At 46.8% G+C, this 23,091-nt stretch overlaps 1 protein-coding gene across 2 annotated transcripts in view; it reads right to left on the reverse strand.

Moving 5' to 3' along the window:
- CADM1 (cell adhesion molecule 1) overlaps positions 1-12,964 on the reverse strand; it is a 394,998-nt gene extending 382,034 nt beyond the window's left edge. Inside the window, exon 1 of one of the 2 annotated variants that reach the window (XM_075546628.1) lies at positions 12,791-12,964. In XM_075546628.1, coding sequence (XP_075402743.1) covers positions 12,791-12,923 — 133 coding nt within the window. In that variant the 5' untranslated portion in view covers positions 12,924-12,964. The remainder of the gene's footprint in view (positions 1-12,790) is intronic. The other variant, XM_075546629.1, reaches the window with a different exon arrangement.
- Positions 12,965-23,091: the final 10,127 nt, after the last annotated feature.

A 23,091-nucleotide genomic window follows, 5' to 3' on the forward strand; every position in this document is an offset into this window, starting at 1 on the left:
CCACTCAAGGGCGAAACAAAAATTCACTTCCATTCAGTTGGGAAAATGGTCTAGCCCAGACTGATTTTAAAAAAAACAAAACCCAACTATGGGCCCATAATGCTTTAAGAGATGAAAAAGGAGGGAAGGGTGTAAGGCGAGCGCTTCTTTTTTTACGAAATACCTCTAGTCAATGTTTGACTCTCAGCAGCCCTGTAGGACAGAGTAGAGCTGCCCCCAAAGGGTTTCTGAGGCTGTCCCTCTCTGAGAGGGCAGCCAGCCCCCTCGTCCTCCCACAGCATGGTGGGCGGGCTCCGACTGCTGACCTTGACCGCAAGATGAGCAGCCCACTTTGTCACCACAGTGGCAGTGAGTTCAAATAGGACAAAACGTCCCATCAAAGCAGTGGCTTCTGAGGGCATCTGTCTGGCCACTTAAATTAAAGGCAGGGGTCAGCGCAGACGGTTATGATACAAAAGGGTAATCTTGATAAGATTTTCTTGAGAACACAAGACTATCGGGGTGGGGGCGGGAGGACAACTTATTAGGAAGACGTTTTAGTCACACTGAGAACTGCACGGGTGAGAAAAGGGCCAGAAGAGTGGTGCGGAGGAATGTCTTTCCCATCAGGACAGCGCACCTGTTCATTCTTCGAGGACGGCAAGAAGGGCTGTGCGCTGAGACGTCCGTTGGGAAAATGACCCCGACCGCCCTACACCCCCAAGCTGGCCCCATGGGTTTCTTGATGTGCTCAGAGTACAGTAGAGAAACAGGGCTGCAGGCCGTCTCTGCGTGCACACCCAACTGCCTTGAAACAGCTTCTTAAGGTTGCTGTGACTGTGTAGCAATACTTCTTGACTTACCCAAATACACATATTTCCTAGCACAGTCTGCTGGAAAATGTCTATAGTGACCGGTCAGAAGTAATTTAAATGGCTCTTTGGTATCTAAATATCAAGCTGCCACTAAAAGGCACCAGAAATCCTTAAAAAACCAGCTGATTCCTGTTCTGGGGCAAGGAAAATACAAGATATGCTTAAACATCTTCTGGTGACATAAAATAAGAAAGTGCTTAAAAATTTTTAATAGGACCATGTCAAAAGGATACAGGAGCCGGTCTGGAGAGGTTCTCAGTGGCCAACGTTGATAATGGACTATAACACACTGATTTTTTTTTTTAATCTGTGAATCCGTAATGATTTTCTTTTAAGTGAATAGATTAAAAAGGTGAGAAGGGGGTAAGGCAAGCTCTTCTTCTTTGTTAGAATACCTCCACTCAATGTCAAGGAATGACAATAAGCAAAGCACAATTTTATCACCACCGACATAACATGTAGTTCAGGCAAGGGCCAGCAGTTCTGCTAAGGAACATTTGAAGCCTTCGAGAACAGGTTCTTCAGTCTCAAAACAGCCCAATTATTTACTGGTTACAAAGGGATGCAAAAAGGGAGACATCAGTTAAGTATCACTCAAACTAATCGGCTAAAGTTACACCCGTGACCCAGGGATCAGGCTTACCATCACCCACCACAGGGCAGACCATGCTCCTCCTGATGCTGCCACAAGAAGATGGAGACATCAAGAATGCAGTGTTCTTGCCCAAAACAGTCCATCTGAATCAAACCCCGAGAAAATAGGAAACAATCTGTAGAACTGTGAGACAGTCTACACACAACAGGTCTGGACGCCTCCAAATGTCAATGCCAAGAAGGAATCTCTTCCCCCTTTAAAGTGCAGGGCAGGGAATCAGTGCTAAACGAAGGGAAAACTGGAGTCCTGAGAGCCAGGAGCCAAGTGGAATGTGCTCTCTGACAGATTCTGGAGCAGGGCGAACAAAGACACAGATAGAAAGGACGGTTAATGAGACGACAGGGGAAATTTGAATATGCGCTGGATGTCAGATAACATTGTTGGATCCATGTTCCGTTTCTTAAAATGTGATGAAGGCATGGAGATTGCACTGGGGAATGTCCTCACTCTTACGGAAGTACAATGGCATCATGTCTGCAGCTGGCTTTCACACAGTGAAAACAGAAAAACATAGCCACTGTCCTAGTGACTCTATGCTGGGTAAAGCCAGCCTCACCTTTCTCCCTCTCAACAGCTGGTGGGTTTGAACTGCTGACCTTGCGGTTAGCAGCCCAATGCCTAACCCAAAATGCCACTAGGGCTTCAATAGTTGAGGTGGCGGGTGGAAGATAAGTGATTAAATGTGTAGAGCACTTAACATAAAACAACTCGGCAAAGCTAACAGTTGACTGTTCTCAAATGTATACAAGTTCAACGTTCCTATGGTTTTAAAATGTTACAAAATAAAAATTTTAGGGAAAAGTAATAGACTGTAAACTTCTGGGGCACAAGGATTACACTGCCCGATTATGACTATACCGATCACAGTGCCAACTTTGGAATGCTTAATTTTCTACCAAGATCTCTGTCTTTTTGGAGTAGTTTAAGAACCATCGCTTCCATAACAAGTAATAAGACGAAAGGCAGGAAGCGGAGTACAATAGTCTTCTCTGCGCTTACAGGCCCACTGAGCTGAGATGGTCATCACTGTTGGTTTCTCCAAGGCGACTGGATGGTGACATTTACTCCCCAGATTTTTTCCCAAGTGGGTTCTTCTTGGCCCTCTTCTTCAGTTTCTCCTTACGAGTGAATGTGTGCTGGACTCGTCCTTTCAGCAGACTCCTACACAGCTTAGGGTGTTACACGGGACTAGCTGTAGTAGCAGCCAGAGATAGGACACCAACTGGAAGGCAATGGGGGGAGGAGCCTGGTGGCACAATGGATTGGGTGCTACAGTGGTTATGGGCTGCTAACAAGGAGGTCAGCAGTTCAGAATCATCAGTTGCTCCACAGGAGAATGAGGTTTGCTCCCCCTGTAATAACTCAGTGTCGGAAATCCACTGGGGCGATTCTGCCCTTTCATGAAGGGTCACAATGAGTCAACATGGGCTCAATGGCAGTTAAGATTTTTTGAGTACTTAGGGCTTAATAAAAGTTCTATATACAAGGGGGCCTCCCAAAGTTTGTAGGGAGATGGAATTACACTACACTGGTATCTCTACTTACTACTCCTTTCTCAGCAGGTTCACGTAGATGGCCTCACTTCAGGTTGGACACCATGTTTTCCTTTTCTTTCCAATCCTCGGGAAAGCCCCCAGTGTCACTGCGGCGTCACTGGGTGGGGATGTCTCCTCGCCAACCTGACCCAGCGCTGGGGAGCTGGGCTTGGGGGATGGGGCATGGGCAGCCAGAAACTTCTGTGATTACTAACAGAGCGAGAGTTTGCAGGAGATGGCGGCCTGCGGCAGTGATGAGCGCTCTCGGGATACCCGCACGGAAAAGTGAGGTTACATGTCATTTAGACTAATCTCGCCTTGAACCTTTTAAGAGATAAAACCATTTGGGGAGTAATTTAGTCCTAAATTAACTCGGTTTTTATCCTCCCTATCTTTGAAGTTTTCATTGTGTAAGTAAGGGTTTCTGCAAGAGAAAGGAAGCAATGTTCTTTTTCTCTCCCGTCTGGGTGGCCTGGCTTATCACAGGCACCTTCAGCCATGCCCCAAACACAGATGGACGGCATTCTGATGCACAACCTTCCACCCACCCCCAGGATGCCCCAAAAATACCACTCCGTAATAATGGAGTTTTTATATCATTGTATTATCACACTGCATATGCTTCTGCTAACAAGAACTGAACCCTGCAGGGGAAGGATGCTGGACAAAGAAAAAAATGAGAGAAGGGTCGCAGCAGATCTACCAGATAACAACTGGGAAAAAATCCCTGACACAACTAATGGAGCAGCTGGGTGGGAAAAACAGATCAAACTCAATGCTATCAAGCAAAACGTGGCCAAATTGTGAGACCTGCCGTGCTATCAGGTGGTAGTGGGTGTGGGTTTGCTGTGGTTAGCGATGACTCTCACACTCAAAAATGTGTAACATGTTATCTATAAAGACCTGGGTTTTAAGCGCCTCCAGTTGCCCAGGTAAATACTTTTTAGTAAATGGATGAACCAAACACTACTAATTCGGTCACCCTCAGATCGTTTTCAGAGATGCTGGCCTGGCTTACGCCAAGTCAGCCGCTCCACGCTAGAGCCTCTGACTTTGCCCCCTCAGGAAAACTTCTAAAGGTTTCCATGTTGTGTGTGTGTCTGAAAGTCGTACATTGCCGGTTTGTAATTTGCTAAGTCAATTACACTTGTTTTATGCAGCAGTAAGCTCCACACAAGGATCACCAAATAGGCACAATACATCATTAGCACTTTACACTCTAAATTTCTTTTTTAATAGAACAATGGCCCTACTAGCTACAGATTTTCGGCCTAGTGTGATGTACTCGTGCATGCACCTGTTAATGCAGAGAAAGAAACATCTGTGTTGAGGTACATGTTAGGTCAGCATGTGTCCCTTAAACTGGAAGATGCAAGCGGAATCACGAGGCCCACACCTATAAACCAAGATAGCCAGTTAAGGGGGAAAGCGGGTAGAAAGCACGTCTCTGCAATGGCGGCCAGCTGTAGCCTGCGGGGAAAACGCCTTTCTTCCTCGGGTGCACTGGAGAATCATCAGCCTTCCAGTCCCCTCAGGATTGGGCTGAAAAGTAATAAGAAATGAGGGCAATTACAGAGGAAATGAGAGCAACCTAGAGACAAAACTGTGGAAGTTGACTTCGGTTCAAGGTTTCTGAATCATGCTGCGCAAAGAACGAGAGCTGTGGTCGGAAACGCAGGTGCTGACTAGCAGCGGCTGGCTACACTTCGACCAGCAAAAACCCAGTTAGGAGAGGTGGTCCAGGGTCCCAGAAAGCGTTGTGAAGAGACAAGCCCCTTTTTTATTTCAGTTCAAGAATGAGCCAAGAAGGGGGTAAAAGGACTCCAAACGTTGGGGGCCTTAGCAATCAGTAGGATGGCGATGTCATTCACAATGATGGAGACTTGAACAGTGGTTACCTGTGGCAGAAAGGTGAAAGTATCAGTTTTTGACATGTTCATTTCTAGGCTAATCTTAGCCAAGTGGGGCCAGGATACAGACAAAAGGAGACAGGGCGCTGGGGAACCCTTTGTTTTCCTATGGGAAAGTGGGAAATGTCAAAGCAGGAAGACTCCCACGCGGGCCCCCCCTTCCCCTCCCACTAGGAATCACACTTCCTTGTGCCAACTTGACACTCATTCAGGGTGGGCAGCTAAGGAAGTCCACGACTGCCATCCAGGTCCACTCCTAAAGCTACCTTGATGTCAACTTTGTACATAAATTCCAAGTTCGGAACCATTCATGTCTAATGTCCATTAGTCAAATGTTTGTTTGTCTTAGTACATACTACATAGTGTACATTTCTGTACATGAGAAGCATTGAAGAAACACTTCCAGATACACTCGAACATTTTTAACAATGCACTATTATTTGCAACACTGTTTTGATGTGCACTGAAAACTGGCATATATCTGTTCCTTCTTAAGAACCACTGTATGCTCCTCAAATTCCTAATACAATAGGCTTGGAGGGGAGGGGGGAGCGTGTGTTCATTAACTATGGATTGGACGTAAACCAGGGCTTTCTTAACTCAGGGACTGCCTGCATGCTAGGCATTTTTGAAAGTCCATGTCACTGGGATGTCAACTTCAAACACTGAGTAGCATTTAAATATATATCATGGCACTTTCATTCAAGTCTATTTAACATTTCTGAAATATCTAGATCAAAATGTTGGGTCAAATGACTATATTCCAATGAAACATCTACTCAAAGGGAAATTTCCCCCATCCCCTATCTCCCTTAAGATAATCACTGTATCCAGACACCTGTCAGTCATAACAGATTTTTCTCAGTGCTTGCTTGCTTCTCAACCTCACCTCCACGGTTCTTTTGCTGCGCGCTTGTATAAATCCTTCCGTCTGCCTTGTTCCTAACCCTAGTTCAAGGCCAACTGCATGGCAGCTTTCGAGAACCAGCACTGGAAGACCTTCAAAGAGACACTGCCCATTAACCACAACAGCAGCTGTGGGTTGGAGCCTGCAATTTCAATCTCTGAAAAAGAAACTGTGGCTTCTGAAATTTAAACAAGGAGGTGCCACTTGTAATTACAAACATTCCAGTGGGTTCCTCCTTCACTGATGGTTTCCAAACAAAGGCGTTTTATTCAATTTCCTCCGAGGAGCTTCTCCCCCCCCCCTTTCCGCACCCCTCCCCCCAAACTATGAATGTAGGCACTCCTTTGTGCTTTCCCTGTGAAGGCTAGCTCAGTGGAGAGGTGCCGGAGGCGGGTTTTCACCTGGCTGGGCTCAGGACCCTCAAAACCATCTCATGTGTAAATTACTTGTTTGACTGGAAACCTCCCCCCCCCAAAAAAAAAAAACTTCAGATTTATTGCCCACATTAAATAACATTTGAGAAAACGCTTCTTTAAATGCACATAAAAAATTTTTTTAAATAAAAACCATCACGTGTCACGAATGTTGGGATTTGAAGTCAACCTATTTTCAGAGAGACCAAACAGACAAGAGTTCAGAGACTAACATCGGAGCAATCCAATAATTCTACCTGAAATGAAAGATGCGTGTTTTCAATCAAGGGAGTAAACTTTTGAGAAGCAACAGAAGCATTCTTTTCTGTCTCTACACCCCTCATCCCATCCCTCAAAAAAACAGCTCCCCCCCCCATACTTACAGCTTGTTGTACGGATTCCTCACATCCAGAAAGCACTCACTTCAATGATAGAATATGGCGGGAATTAGTGCGTCGCCAAGTTAGAAATGGGAAGAGAGTTTTCAGCAATACAGTCACAAAAGGCAAAGGCATTCATGCCATGAAGCCATTTAAGATAAAAATAAGAGCGAAGGATCTCACGTCAATAAGTCTTGCCTACAGAAGTCCTCAGATAGAGGGTATTCATTATGGGAACAAGTGGAAATGGCCAGTGTCGCCAAGGGTGCTTTCCAGAGCACACCACAGTTGAGGGATTAGCTACAATTACTGCATATTTACGCAACAGTAAAACTCATCTTATCCGAGCCAAACAAAACCTTGCTCAAAATAAACCAGCCACACTCAGAGGTCTCCTCCGTGCAGACAGAAATCCTTGCTATACTTGGCTCCTTTCTTCCTTTGCTTTTTACCCACTGCGGCCACGACCCCTCCTCCCTCTACCTTTAATCAGTAAAGCCAGGGTGGGCCAAAAGTCAGTACAGGGGGTTGAAAGGATGAACATTCAAAGTTCCCTTCTGAGTGGGCAGAGGGGGAGCCATAAAAACATATTCATTCTAAAGTAATTTAGGATGAAATTACAGGATGCCCAAATTTGTTGAGAATAGTCTGGTAGAAGAGGAAGCAGGAAGGAGGCAGATTGACCATCCGCTGGCTGATAGTGAAAGTAAGTAATGTGCACACAGGGGTTAATTATGGTACTCTTTCTATCTTTGTATAGATCTGGAAATTTCTACAGTAATATGAAAAAACAGAGCAATCTGATGAATGCTAAATAAAACAAAACAGCATCTTACCCAAAAAAATTTTAAAGAGAAAGAAAATAATTTTCTGCTACATGATAAAGAAGGAGGGCTTGGTAAGAAAAGATGTGTTCTTGCTCCTGACTGAAAGTCCTTTTTTTTTTTTGGCCTCAGCTACATGGAACCGATGTAGCTATGAATAGGAATCCTTGAAAAGACAGTTGAAAATCTTCAAATCTAAAACCTGGATCTTCTGAGCATCGTTTTCCCATCTGACTTTCCCCAGCAGCACAAAGGCGGAGGCGCTCCCTTCGGGAGGCGTTTTTGGACGACAATGGTGGTGAGGCTGCCAAATGGAGTCCACCGGGTTCTGAACCGTTTGTCCACATCGAAGACCACCTGTACCGAGAACTGGTTCTTCCTTCCCAGAGCGTACTCTTCTGATCTTTGGGGTGATTAGCTAGCGCTCCAAGCAATCTTGCTTCCTTCAGAAGATGAAGATGTCTTTCGCGCAGGCCTAGCCCCTGGCTGGGGCATCCCACAGGGTGGTACCCTGGCTGGACAGCAAGGGACCTGCGCCCAGTCCAGAGCCTGTAGGCTCAGTTCAACTATAAGCAAGGAATGTGCTTTCCTTTCTGAGCTATAGCTGCCTCGCTTCAAAATAATGGGATTTAACCAGATGATTCCTATCCTCTCCAGCTCAAGCATTTCCTGATTCTAAGAATCTGAGGTGTCTTTGAGGTATAATGGATTAAGTATTGGGCTGCTAATGGGGAAGCCACTGAGTAAAACCCACCAGAAGCTCCTCAGGACAAAGACGAGGCCATCTGTTACCATAAAGACAGACAACCTCGGAAACCCTATATAATGTCCTCATGACTCGATGGCAGTAGGTTTTGGGTTTGGTATAAGAATCTCTAATTCCTCAGTTGGGTTTGTTAAGAACGTGTTTTATTGCTAAATGTTGGTATTTTTTGTGGCTGTGAATATGAATTTGGGGTAAAGGTGAAGTTTTGTATGCTTTGCACATACATGTAAATGCATATACACATATCTGTATGAGTACACACCCAAGCTGGTACCATTAGGAACTTAAATGGGACTAATTGCTTCCAACTCAAAGCGGCAAATTTCCAGTTCCGCAACAGATGTCGCTGTGTAATTCCTCCTTTCTGGGCTGGTTTTTCAGTAAGAAATGCCCAGTGTACTGGTCAGTACTAGTCTTCCCAAGAAAGAAAGGCAGCATTTGGATTCTTCAGATTCTGTTCTTATTAATCTTCTTGGTAGGCTGGAAAATCACCATTCAAATCATAGGATCAATCAGTTTGGCCCAATTTAACAAATTCTCCCACATGAAAACCAGTTTCTTTGTTAAACACGAATTATTTTTTTTCTTAATGTAAATTGGAAGTGGCTGACGCACTAAATATGTCACATACCGAAACCCGGAGAGAAAGGAGAGGGTTTTCTATTCATAGCAACATTATCAATTTTTTAAAGGAGGAAAATCATTTCACCACAGAGGCCAAGGTATAATAAAAATGCACGTATGTACAAAGCTGGAGAGTACCAGCTGTGGGCAAAAGTCACGGAATACCCATCGCGCCATTCCTGGTGAGGAAAATCTTGGATTCTTATTTGTTCTGCATTTTTAAAAAAATCAATAGTTAGGTTAACATTATAATTCCAAGACGTCTTACCAATCTGACACTCCCTTATCAGCCAATTCTTGATACAGGTCATAGAAAAATGACATCTCTCTCTCCCTTCAACCAATATATCCTCCAACGACCATCAATCTCAACAGGTAGCTGAGCACTTTCTTCGGGTGAAATTCAGAGCTGGGAGAAAGGATTCCAAAAATCGCTCAGTTTACCTTCTGGGACTTTTCGAAGGGGGTCAATTCCACTGACAAGAATATGAAGTCAGCAGGTGAGGGAGGAAGCGAGAAAGTGACCTGCCTGCCGGCTTTCTCTGTCCCACTCCCCTTTACCAGGAGGGCCATGGGGAAAACTAGATAAAGCATGTACAACATCCATATGAATAAAGCTCTTTGTTCCAGAGAACTGCCTGCTCCTTTATTCCCCCTTTTTTCCGTATTTGTTCATTTCAAAAGATTGCTCAATGGGTCTCTTGTTTCTCCAAAATGTCCCAGGCAAATAATGCAAGCTTGTCTCGTCACACGAGTCACTAAATGAAGCCTTGTGCGTCTCCAATGACACACTGTAAATATAAAGTGGCATTAATGAGGGATATTTTATCAAAGCTATCACAGGCAAGTGCAAGTCCCTCCTGCGGCTATTCAATTTGATGCAGGGAAAGGCAACAATAGCCAGGGCGGCACTTGGGTACAGTCCCCATCCTGGCATACAAGCCCCGGCAGGCCAGGACAAGCACTACTGGGCCCTGGGCTTCCGTCGTGACCATCACCAAACCTCCACCCAGCAGGCATCCTCTCTCATCCTGAAAAAAGGTAAGAGGAATAAGCAACTACACGTTCATTTGGATTAAAAATAACATCATGCATGCACCTAAAACATGGTGGGGGGGGGATGCGTAGTGTGGAGAAAATCTCGCAAGCCCATTTTAGCTGTAAATCATAAACATCGATTTCATCCAAACGCCAAGGGAGAAGGGCGGGTAGAAATTTTCCTCCAGGGAGGGGAGGGTGCAGTTACAGGGAAGACAGAACCAGAACCCAGGGAGGATGTAATTGAAGCACTCTGGCGTGTACACACACACACACACACACACACACACATACACACACACACACACACCTAATGAAGTTAGACGGCAGCACCAACAGGTTTCCTTGAACCTGGGGATTGGGACTGGAGGCCGCTAAGAAAGCGTAATACAAAGAAAGGGCTGTGGAAGCCAAGTCCGGGATGCCCACCCAAAATTTAGCCCCCGAGTTCCAAACCTGGGACTAAGCCAGAGTCCTCCCGCTCAAACTCAGCCTCTCTTCATTATGCATTAAAAAAAATTAAGAAAGTCATCTTACCCCCTCACTACAAATCAAACCCAATTACTTTCTAATTTGAACACAATCTGATAACCAGCGTACAAACAGGGTGTACACAAGAGCAAGAAGCTGCTTCCATGGTAACTGGCAACAGAATGTTCATGTAGCTTTGACATGCACGGTTGAGTTCCAGACCGCTCCTTTCCAAGTCAGCATCGAGCCCTCGCCAGGAAAGCAACTTCTTACCGAGGGGTAGTTCCCAATCTAGTGCTGTGGCCACCCCGTGCCTTCACGAAGCCGGCATGACCGGGAGGCTCGAGCTGATGCTAGGCTGCAGCCCAGTGGCACTGCTGGGCTCCCATTTTTGGTCTACAGGCTGGATCCCCGACCTGAGCTTCCCCCCCCCCTTTTTTTTTACAGCCAATACAAGTCTATTGTTGCTTCTATTATGCGCCAGTTACGGAGCTTTTACTCACGCTCCCGTCTGACACTGGCGCTCTTTACAATGCAGCAGCACAAGGGATCTCTTTCGGGAACATTGTATTGAACCCATCCAGCCAGAGACATCACCTGAAATGAAGTTGTAACCACACCGGCATCGGCTGCACCCAATTAGCTCCTAACTCATAAATTAAGAATTCACCGAGGAAAAACACATAAACAACATCCGGAGACAGACAGTGGCGTGGATGAAGAAATGCTCAGCGCTGGCATGAAAGCGGCTGCCACATTCCCACCCTTCTACAGCCCCGAATTTCCCCATCGCAGCTCCTCCGCAAACCTGTTTCGGGTATAAATACCCAACCCAGCAAATCCCCCCCCCGCACCCCGCCCCGGACCCCAAAGCTGGCACCCCTCTACATCCGTATTTCCTACAGCGTGTCTTCTGCGGTGTTTACATAACTGTGTGTCCTCTAGCGTGTAAACAAAAGACACAGCCCAAGCGGAGACGCGCCCCCGGAGCAGCCCGGGGGGCCCCAGCGCTGCGCCCGCCCGGCCGGGGGCTCCGCAGGTGGGGGCTGAGCTCTCGGTCTCCTCCGCCACTTGTTGCTCCCGGGTCCTGCAGCTCCCGAGCTGCAAGGAGGGGCTCTGTGGGCGCAGAGCCCGACTGCATCCCCTCCTGCACCTCCCCCCGCCCCTGCAGCTCCGTGCCACTCCGTCCCGGCTCCCCGCCCCGAGCCCGCAGCAGGCGGCCGCGGCGCAGGGCCGCCGCGCGGCTGCCGAGCGTGGAGCGGTGGCGGGAAGGGGAGGCAGGGTGCAGCACAGCCGGCCCCTCGGCTCGGGGAGAGCTCCGGCTCCCTTTTGTTAGCAAAAGCAAACACTGCCCTCTTCTTTCCCAACCGCGCCAACGCGCCCGGCACGCGGGCAGCCACCATGCTCCTACCGGGTGCTCCGCGTCTTCTGGGAACGCGCCGGGCGTGCACAGCCGCCCCTGGGCAAATTCCCAAGACCGGTTCCCACCCGGGGTTGCCCCGCGGCCCACGGCCGCAGAGGCCGCGGGCGCTCCTTCCATCACCCGCGATACGCAAAAAAAAAAAAAAAGAGGACGGGAAGCCAGGAAATCTGGTGCTCCCACTCCCCGCGGAGGACACGGTGGGGCAGGCGGGCTGCGGGCTGCGGGCTCCCGGCTCCTTCCCGCAGAGGCGGCGGCAGCGGCACCACCACCACCGCCCCCGCCGCCCCGCGGGGCCCGGCCGGGAGAACTTTCCCCGCCTGGAGCCCGGCCAGGCAGACCCGCAGCAGCCGAGGGGAGGGGGCGGAGGGGCTGCGGTCCCGAGCTGGAGGGAAACACGAGAGAGGCGTGCAGTTCGGGGGAGAGGCAGGAAGGCAGCGCGCGGAGAGCGGAGGGGAGATCAGACAAGTCTGGGGATGTCCTGTGCACCGGTGGGGAGGAATCTCGCTGAAGGCGGCTGGGAGTCAGCCATGGGCAAGCTTCGGGGGAGAGAAAATTGGGGGGGCTCGATGCGAGACAGGGGGGCCCTAGGAGACGGGAGGATATGCAAGTTACGGGGACAGCAGCGAGTTTAGGAAGGTCCGGAAGATTTGGGGGGCCGTCTCCTAGACATCCCTTCCCCCCTCCCCATTCTCCAGCCCTTCGGTCCCCATTTTCACCCCACTCGGCACCCCGCGCGAAGCCGTGGAGAAAAGGTGTGGGTGCAGCCATCCCTAAGGGCTCTAATTCCTATCCTGCTGGGCAAGGAAGACGAGAATCCCGGATTCCCTCAGTCTCTTCCATCTCACCCCTGAGTTTCCTCTCCACACTCCCTCCGCTTCGGATTTAGGAAGTGGGGGAAGGTTGTCATGGAAACGTTCCCCCTCCATGGCTACGGCTACTGGGGTGCCTTCAGAGGTTTTAGGGGGCCGACCAGCCGATTCCCACACCTACCTGTGGGGATCAGTGCCGCGGCGGAGAGGAGCAACAGCAGAAGCCGGAGCCGGAGCCCGGGAGGCGCCACCGCCGCCGCCACCGCCGCTGCCGCCGCACACTGGGATCCGCTCGGCAGCACAGCACTCGCCATGTCGGGCACCTGCCTCAGACTGGCGGCCGCGGCTTCCTCCAGAGCCCGAGCGGGCAACTAATGAGATGCTAATGACATGCGCTGGAGGCGGAGTCCGGGCAGACCAATCACAGCGTCTCCAGCCCAACCCCGCTCTCCGTGGACTCGCCCCCTCCCCCACCTCGCCCCCTGGCGCCGGCGTTCGGCGGCGCGCCCGCGCCACCTAGGGGCGGGGCTAGGGGGTGGGGCGTATGCAAATATGTTTATGTTAAAATTCGTTTTCTCTTCCTCCGGATCACGGAAAAAGTGTTCCCCTAGGGCGCTTGGCGAGTGGAGGCTCGGGTTCCTGGGGGCGGGTCTAACTTCCTGTACACCTTTATTAGGAATGTTTATAGCAATCGCTATATCAGACCGATGGCTGGAATCTCCCTAGGCGGCTCCTCTGGCCCGTACACCAAGTGCATCTGGCCTGGAAGCCAGGCATTGCAAATTTCCGTCACTCACCTTGCACCGAAGGAATAGATCTTTGGGAAACTGGGGCCGTTCGGCTGTGGAGAGTGAGAATGCAGGTCCCCGGATTGACAAAACAATCTGGGAGAAGTGCATGCGTGCTTTGCACGTCCGGCGGCGCGGGAGAGCCAGCTCAACAACCTAGCGGTGGACGTGGGCATAGTTCGGAGAACGGAACGTGGAGTCTAAGGCTGGTGTCTTTGCGGTAGATGATCAGTAAAGGTCGACGGAGGAGGGTCAGCTCAGACTCCCCCCACTTGCTGATGGTCTCCTCTCTGCTTTAATACATATATATAATATGTAGAACATATCTTTAATTTTTTTTTATTAGACGCACAAGACAAACTTCCACTCGATCCAGGGTAGAGGGCAGAGGGGTGAAGGTAAGGTCTACCATGTTCCTCCTTCCAGGCTCAAACCCAATGTCCCCTTCTCTACGCCCCCAACACTTGGCATTTTCTAAGGTGACTGGGAACCAACAGGTGCTCTGAGCATTTCTGTCCAGGAGAGGCTCTCCCAGCTGAAGCGACTTGCTTCTTCGGACTCGCTGCCCCCTCCCGAAATTGCCTTTGCTTTCTTTTCAACCAGGCAGCCGGCTCTCTTGTTTGTTTGCTTTTTAATTACTTATTTTCTTCCCTTCTAGAAGATCGTGTGCGCTCTGACCCTCTGTTGCTCAAGCATCAAATTGAAGGACGAGCCACATTAAGTGTAAAGGTTTATAATAATTTAAGTATTCATAGAATGCAGAACAATAAGATGTAGGAAATACAATTTGCATAATAAATATCAATATCACAACAGCTAAAACAAACTATGACAAATTATCTGTAGCTAAATGACCAAGAGATCGCGGAATGTAAATGGCTAAGCCTGAGCTATAGACTACAGGAGCTGCATCAATTGACTTCCCTGGCCCTCTGTCCTCTGGCTAGGAAAAAACAACAACAACAACACATAAATAAATAAATAATGCATATCAAAAAGAAAGTCAAGATGCTGCCAACCCACCAAATGAGTTACACTTAAAAACAACCTATATTATCCATTATGCATACACTAATTCTGAGACTCCCCTGTCCTCACAGCCCTGGATGTAATTACAGGCTCCCATGCATGACTAGCAGGCAGCCCTCCAGAACTCCGTGCAGGAGCTCCAGCAGGAGACAAGACCCTTCTTCCCCAGCGTCACCACCACAGGGCTCAGTCTGCAGAGCGCAGGGTTGTGTTATCCCCCTTTCAGACGTAGTTAGCTGCCTAGATCTGGCCCCGCGGAGGTCCTCACCAAATCTGCGGTGAATTTTGAGGCCATGTGTGCACCGTAGGGAAAGGAACCCTGGCGGTGTGGTGGGTTAAGGTTGGGCTGCTTACTGTCAGGGTGGAGCTTCAAAACCACCATCTTCTCAGTAGAGATAAAGCAGTCTGCTTCCAGAATTTCTTAGGAACCTTAGGGAGCAGTTCTGATCTGTCCTTTAGGGTGGGTAGGAGTCAGATCCCCTCAGCAGCAGTAGGTTTGGAGGTGAGTATGCTATAAGGAGTCTAAGTGGCTGGTGGTTATGTATTGGGCTGCTAACCTTGTTGGGCTGCTAACTCCAAGGTCGACAGTTCGAAACCACCGATCGTTCTGTAGGAGAAAAATGAGGCTTTCTACACCTGAAAGAGTTACATTCTGGGAAACCCACCAAAGCAGTTCTACCCAGGATCACTAAGTCAGAACTGACTCAATGGCCGTGAGTTTGAGTTTGTATGTCATACGGGATCTTGTGAACTAGAGTGTAGAGTCCTGTGAGTAGGTGCCAGTAAACCTAACACATAGTATTATTAATACCTGCTCTTAGTATCACCACAGCATGCCTCAGAGTCCCTTAGTGATGCACACGGTTAAAGCTCTTGGTGGCTCACAGAAAGGTTGAGGGTTCAAGTGCATCCAGAGATGCTTCCGAAGAAAGGCCTGGTGATCTACTCCTGAAAAATCAGCCCTGAAAACCCTGCTCTGGCAGGCCTAGGGTTGCCACAAACACCCTCTATGGCAGTGTTCTCAACCGTCCTAATGCCAAGACCCTGGAATACAGTTCCTCATGTTGTGGTGACCCCCCAACCATAACATTATTTTTGTTGCTACTTCATCACTGTACTTTTGCTACTGTTATGAATTATCATATAAATATCTGATAGGCTGGATGTATTTCCATTGTTACAAAGTGAACATAATTAGAGCATAGTTAAATATACATAAATGAAATTTTGTCATGAAGCATGGTGTAGCATGGGTAACAGTCTTCAGGCCAGGTACTCGTTTGTGGGCATAGCTGCATGTAGGCGGACCCACCTGGAGAAGGATAGAGGAGTGGTGTCTCGGTTCCTAAGACTATCAGAAATATGTGTTTTCCGATGGTCTTAGGTGACCCCTATGAAAGGGTCGTTTGACCCCAAAGGGGTTGCGACCCACAGGTTGAGAAGGGCTGCTCTATGTCAACTGGCAGAGTAGTTTTGCATGCACCATCTCATATCCTCCTTGAAAGGATCTCCAAGCTTAAGTATCATTATTGTCTGCTATTGTCTAGTTTTTAAACATGGTTAGGAAGATTGAGCAATTGCCCTAAGGTCACCAATTTGGAAGTTGCCGACAGTTGACGCAATTATCCACTGTGCTATACTGTACCTCAATAAATATTTGTCGAGTGAATGAATAAATTTCACATTACAATGCATGAATTAATAAGCAAAGGACAGCTACGTTTTTTTCACATAGGTTTGAAAATATGCCAGCAGCCCAGAACATTCTTTTAAAATAAGATAAAATCACTCCATTGTGGTTTCTTCCTAAAGAAAACCATTCATCTTGAGGCTGCCTCGCCTAGCCCATCTCGCCAGGCCCTAACCCTCCCACACTGGGAACACAGTGCGGGGACATTGGAAGATGTGCAATGTTTTCATCTCCCTTCATTCTCTTGGCACATCAAGAGGACACCTACTCATATTTCCAATTGGCAAAGAATATGGGACATTTCTATAAGAAATGCGCACGCCGGATGGCTTCCCTCACCCAAGGAATGCAAATAGCTTTGGAAATCTACACACACACACACAAACACACAAAATGCCACCTGTGCCCCAAGATTAAAGAGCCCGCGCATCCAAGGTACAGAAACTGAGTCACGGGACACCGTTAGCCCTCGGACTCCGTGGAAAAGCCATGGAGCTGGGAATTTCAGATTAAGCTGTTGCTGCTCTATCCACTAGCCACCCTCCTCTCCCACTCCCAGCTCTTTCACACTCAGGATCTCGCCAAGCGATTTAGCATATGGGATCTGTGAAGAACGTCTCAAATTCCCGCAGCCGCTGAACACAAGTTATGACTACTACGCTAGCTTCCGCGGAGTATAGCTCGTCATTTTCTGCTTCGTGGGCTGGAACTCCTCGCCAACGGTGACAAGTTCCAGCATCCCCATCCCCCCCCCAGCCCCCCACTCCCCACTCTCCACTCTTGCTACATGGATGTAACCAATTTTAAAAACCAGATGGTGTTTTTGCCATTTATAACTGATAATCAATTGTTTTGTGAATTTAATTTTTTTCAAGGAAGAACTGAAATACTTATCAGAATTACAATCTGGATGCTACTTGTGTTGGAATAAAATTGCCAAAAATACCAAGAACCCAGCTCTACACACACACACACACACACACACACACACACTGAAGAGGCGGCACCTTGTATTATTTGCCTTCACCAACAGAGTTGAGAAATCTTAGAAAACACATGACAATACGCATTAAAGAAGATTCGTGTTTGGGGGGAAATGCATCCAAGAAAATGGATGAGAACTAGTAACATCCTGCTTTTTTTTCCAATGCTAATCATTTCAGTGGCCATGTATAAAAAGCAACAAAGACAAGTTATCAGAGAAGAGCAAGCAGCGTCAAGAGGACTTCAAAACGTTGGTGGGAAAATGCAATGACAAGAGGTCATTTTTCCGTGAAATTTTTGAAGCCCCTTTATTTAGTTACTATTTTTTAATCATTTTATTGGGGGCTCATACAACTCTTATCACAATCCATACATACATCAATTGTGTCAAGCACATCGCTATATTCATTGCCCTCATCATTCTCAAAACATTTGCTCTCCACTTAAGCCCTTGGCATCAGCTCCTCATTTTCCCCCCTCCCTCCCTGCTCCCCCCTCCCTGAAGCCCCTTTATATTTGAAGACAGGTTTTCCCCTGCTACTGGTTTATTGGGTAAGAAAGTGGTTTAATCCCTAAGTTTCAGCTTCCATTGTCAAAAGACATATTAAAATTATAGTAAATGTTATTTATAGAAAAGTACTATATCAATGAAAGTAAGTTAACAGGATATTAGAATATTAGACTGGATAGCCTTGATTTCTTACACCCCCCCCCCCCAGTTGATTGCTCTTATATGCTTAGATTAAAACAAAGAAGCTCATCTTTGATGGTCTCTGTCACTATATGAAATATAAAGCCAGTTAAATCCATGTTCCTAAATGAATAATTAAATGCTTTACCCACAGGTCTAGTCTTCTAAAATTATACCGTTGACAGTAAACTTTTAAATATCAAGAGGTGACTCTCAGTTTGAAGGAAGGGGAATTGCTGATGTAGGTGGCAGAAAACTACACATAAACGAGGTCGAGGGGCGGTCCCAATTCCCATGGAAAGGAATTTTGCCATCGGGACCTAAGTCAGTGTTTGTGCCACTGAGGTGTCAAGGAATAGAGCTAGGTGCACCTGGCTGATTCAAATATAGACTCGACGTATGATGCTTAGAAAACCTGTGAAGAGCTCCCCAATGAAGCAGTCACTATTAAATGCTATAATGCGGAGAAAAACGAGAAAGTGCATCTACTCTCAAGGACCACAGGGTGTATCGGGGGAGATGGAGCAAACTCAGACCTGAACTCACAGCCATCCAATCCATCGTGGCTCAGACATCTTATGGGAGAGAACAGAACTCCCTGCATGAGTTTCCGATACTTCAAATCTCAGACGTAGACAGTCTTAGCTTTCTCCAGGAAGACCCAAAACATAAAAACCAAACTCACTGCCATCGAGTCAATGCTGACTCCTGGAGGCCCTTTTAGGACAGGGTCAAACTGCCCCTGTGAGTTGTCCAGACTATAACTCTCTGCAGGAGCAGAATGCCCTATCTTTCTTTCTCGGAGCTCTGGACCTTGCTATTAGCAGCCCAACACATAACTACTGCATTATAAATGCTTTTTTAATTTGTTAACCGAAAAGGGAGGCATCTAGCTATACCTAGAGGGGCAGGAACGAACGTATGAATGTGTTTTTGGTTTTGGGTTTTTTTATGTACATCTTTATATGTCTGTACTTAAATCTCTACGACTACCCTTTGCCTCCTAGTTCTTTCCTCTGTTTCTTTGTACTTTCCTCTTGTCCCACTATCATGTTCTGCCTTCATTTGGATTTTAGGAATTCCTCTCAGTTACATTGCCCTTGATCCAGCCCTGCCAGGCCTCCCACACCCTCCTTGAGACTGATTTTGGATCACTTGTTATTCCCTTGTCCCTGGGCTTGTTAACACCCTCTTCCTTTCCCATGCCATCCCTACCCTCATGCCCCCCCAGAACCGTATGGATGTTTTTGTATCCGATAGGCAAGATCACATAAGACACATTCTTCAGCTGGGTCTTCCGTGTTGAGGAAGACCCCATGAAGTAGACAAGGATTCTTTTAGGGGAGAAGGGAGGTAAGAATTGAAGGAGGGTGGGTCATTTAAAGAGTTTGGGAGAAAATAAATTCAGTGTACGTTTGGGAAATGACAAATAGAACGATTGGATCCCAAACTGCCAGAAGTCCAGTGGCAAGAAAAGAAAAATACCTAAAAATATCGATTCATATTCTTATCTCCCTAAGGAAGGCCTGAGTGATGTACTGAGGAGTTTGGATTATTTAGTATGCGAAATGGAAAAACGTTGAAGGTAATTCTGGTCAGATTGAATTCTAGAGATTATTCGGCAAGTGACATAGCAGAAGTCTCCGGATGGGTCTTGGCATTTGAGTGTTTGTTGGTATCATTCACCCAGACCTCTGCAGGGGATATGGAACAGGTGTGCTTGAGGGTCTATGGTTTCTTTGGAGAATATGCAATAAGAAGAAAAGGATAGTTTCTCTTGGAGATAAGTTGGTGTGAGGGGTCTATGAAACATCCATCCAGGCAATTGATCCTATGAAATGCTGATCTAGGGAAGAGATTAAACGTGGAGTCATCAACATGCAAGACAAGTTCAAGCCCTGGACTTAGCTGGGTAGGGCCACCTAAAGAAAGCAAGTGTTTTGAAAAGCTTAAAATAAACAGAGAGGTAAGTACACGTACCACCATGGCCACACCTTATTTTTTAAGGGGAAGATAGAGTTTGAGAAAGAAGATCATAGAGCTAGAGAAAGAACCAAAGAAAAGGAAGCTTAAGAAACAGAGTCACTGCCATACGTGGATACCAACTCATAGAGATGCTAGCGGGCAGGGTAGAACTGCCCCTGTAAGGTCTCAAGACTAGAACTCTTTATGGGACTAGAAAGCCCAGTCTTTCTCCTGATAGGGGCTCCATGTAGTTTTGAACTGCTGACCTTGCAGATCGAACCTCAACTCCCCACCAGGGCTCCTATTAAGAAACTGAAGGGGTAATTATTAACGATGCCAATAGCTACTGAGAGATCAATATTGAGAGTGAACATTAGATGAAAATTCTAGCCTCACACTTGCTGTAAACAGTTTGATTAAAGTTTGACGAAACAAGGAGAGGGGTGTGTGCTAATTTTGCTTATCTTGCCAGTAGAGCAGGACGATGTGATTTGCTAGTGATTTTCTAATACCAAAGAAATAGCTTTAGAGTTTTTCAATTTGGCATTCAATTTCATTGACACTGACAGACAGCCTTGGGTGGGATAGAGGGATCGTTGCATCTGAGGTAAGTCAACTAATTATCGCATATAGACCTTAGTTTTTCTTTCCAAACTAAAATGTGATTGGTCATGATCCTGAAAAAGTTTTCTCTCACACTTTAAAAGTCATTTCCCCCTGATATGATATCATAATTGTCAGATCTGGCTTTGTGATAACTCCAGAGCAGTATAGCACAGCTTCCCGGGCAGTAGGATTTCCGCAAGATCCATTAAAAACTGATATTGATATCTATAGATGTTCATAAAGCTGCAAATATAAAATAGCCATATTATGAATATGAGATTATATCATTCACACTGCTAAAAGATGACAATGGTAATATAACTTTTCGTAACCATAGGTTGTAAACAGGACAGGTTCGGAATAGAAATGGTTTGGATCATCTCTTCTGCAGCCTCCAAGGTGGAAACCTTTCTGGGAGAATGGCCTCTAATGCCTGCCCTTGAGCTCTCATGAGGACCCTGCCCACCTTCCTTTTCACACTCAAATTTGACCCTCCATTTGCTCCAGTGCATCTTGAATCGGCTATTACAATTTTGCTTCCTCTTTCTGGTAATTCCTGCCTGACCATTTGGCTACTTAAAGAGTTTGTTGTTTTTTGCACCAAAGTGCCCATGTTTATTTATTCTTCAAACTCCATACATTTAAATCAAGCCATTGTCTGACTAATGACAAACACCAAGCCTTCAATTTCCAAAGCACTTCATGGAGTTTAGCAATGCAGCTCACATTGAAGTCATTGTCTTCCCAAATCCCATGTAACTCTTTGAAAACTCAGGGGCTTGTCAGAAGGCTTCTAGGAGAGGAATCATCCTCTCACTCTTTTGCAGAGGTAAGTCCTTTTTCCCCTTCCTCCCTTCCCTTCCCTGAGAGTTCTCTCAGTCCTCTAAGGATGCCTTTCTTCCAGCTAGCAGGATCCCCCACATAGAACTTTGAATATCTTCTTTTACCTGTCCCCAGACTGTGAAGAACTAAAGTTCAGTTTGTTTAAAGATCGTGTTTTGAAAAAAGCAAGGCTTAATTTCAGTCTTTCATGTTCACTGACAGCATTGTCACTTGCTAAGCTATCTCTCCAAGACTTTCGTTACAGTACTAATATCTCTCTATATATTTTATTTATGTGGCTTGGTCTGTGATGAATAACGCATTTATGCAAAACTCTCAGTATATCTACACGATGCCAATACACAGAACAGGCATACTCTCCCACGTTGCAGTTAATAAAACGTGGTAAATAGCCTATAGTTTCATAGGCAATTAGTGCAGTTCATGACTTCAATTACAAAAAAGCCCTTATGATTTCTAATCATTGTTATTTATCTTTCATCTGAAGCGTTCCTCCTGTCTGCATCAGCTTTGGCCTAGAAAGAGCACTGTCAGTGGGCAAGGTACACAGCTACTGTTCTCCACATGGGATGAGAAAGAAAAATTGAGGATCAGGAGCCTAGAGCTAAAAACCCTTCTTCATGGGACTTTGGGTTGATCCTCCTCCGCTATGCCCCCCACTCCCATCCTCTCTTCAGGGTCCACAACCGGGTGTCTCCATTCACACAGTCAAGCTGAGGAGTGGGTTGTGCTTGCTACTGTGAAGGAGAGAGTCTCATAAAGTCAGTTCAAACAGAAAAGGTGAGCAACTCCACATTGGTGAGGGCTCTGGCAGATCCATCTCCTAAAGAGGCCTTTAAGAAGCATGAAAATCCAAACACCAGAAGTCTCGGATTCATTTCATCTCATTCTATTCTTGTTTGTCCTGAGGGGACTCCGCCCTCCTCCCATCCCCATCCCTGGCCGTTTGCCCAGCCCTCCGTTGCCAAACACTGACATTCTAGAATCTAGATCTAGACCAAGGGGTCTGGGTCCTGTTCCTGAAGGATCATCCCTCCTGGACGCTAACACTTGATATCCAGAGAACCCAGGGACATCAGAATTCATATTCAAACGGCTCAGCTTGCCATAACAACACATTCCTTCTCCTCAAACTCCCAGGGCATCCATCACACTCTGTGTTGGGGTAACCGTCCTATGCTGGTAAATTACATGTTGTCAGCATCTACTGCAAGTGTTAATTGCTGACTAGTCAACTCCAAGTCATGCGTTTATATCTAACAGAGCCCACTATTTTGATGGCTTCCCTCTCCCTCATTTCTGTTGACCCTGTACCTCACCAAAAATGATGTCCTTTTCTAGGGATTGGTCTTTTCTGATGACCTGTTCAAGGTAAGTAAGCGGCAGCCTTCCATCCTCTTTGCGGAAGCACACTCTAGTTCTGTTTCTTCTAGAACTGGGTTGCTCATTCTCAGGACAGCCCATGGCCTTTACTAATTCTCTCATCTTTCCTCTTAGAATTTCTGATTAACAACTTACAAAATGTTCACGTCCACCCCCTCTGGGTTTGCCTTGTAGCTAACTTATCCAGGGACTTTAACTGAAGTGTTTTGTTATGAAGATGAAAAAGGGAAAGGAAAGAAAAAGGGGGGGGAGAAGCCCCCTCACAGCCCTTCCCCCTTCTCCATGGAATGTGCTAATAAAACAAGGCCTTTGGGTTTTGAAGGAACCCTACTGAGGATCTAAATGCAGGGCATCAAGCTGGGTCCCTTCTTCATTAGCTGATGTTTTTCTCAATTGGCAGGGCTTTACAGAAAACCGGACTTTTCTCAAAACCCAGGATGAAGGCGTGTGGGGACTAGGAAGGTGAGCCAGTGAGTGCCTCCGACCGCCATGGGCTGTGACTT

This window comes from Tenrec ecaudatus, chromosome 4, assembly GCF_050624435.1.
Source record: "Tenrec ecaudatus isolate mTenEca1 chromosome 4, mTenEca1.hap1, whole genome shotgun sequence".
Taxonomy (NCBI): domain Eukaryota; kingdom Metazoa; phylum Chordata; class Mammalia; order Afrosoricida; family Tenrecidae; genus Tenrec; species Tenrec ecaudatus.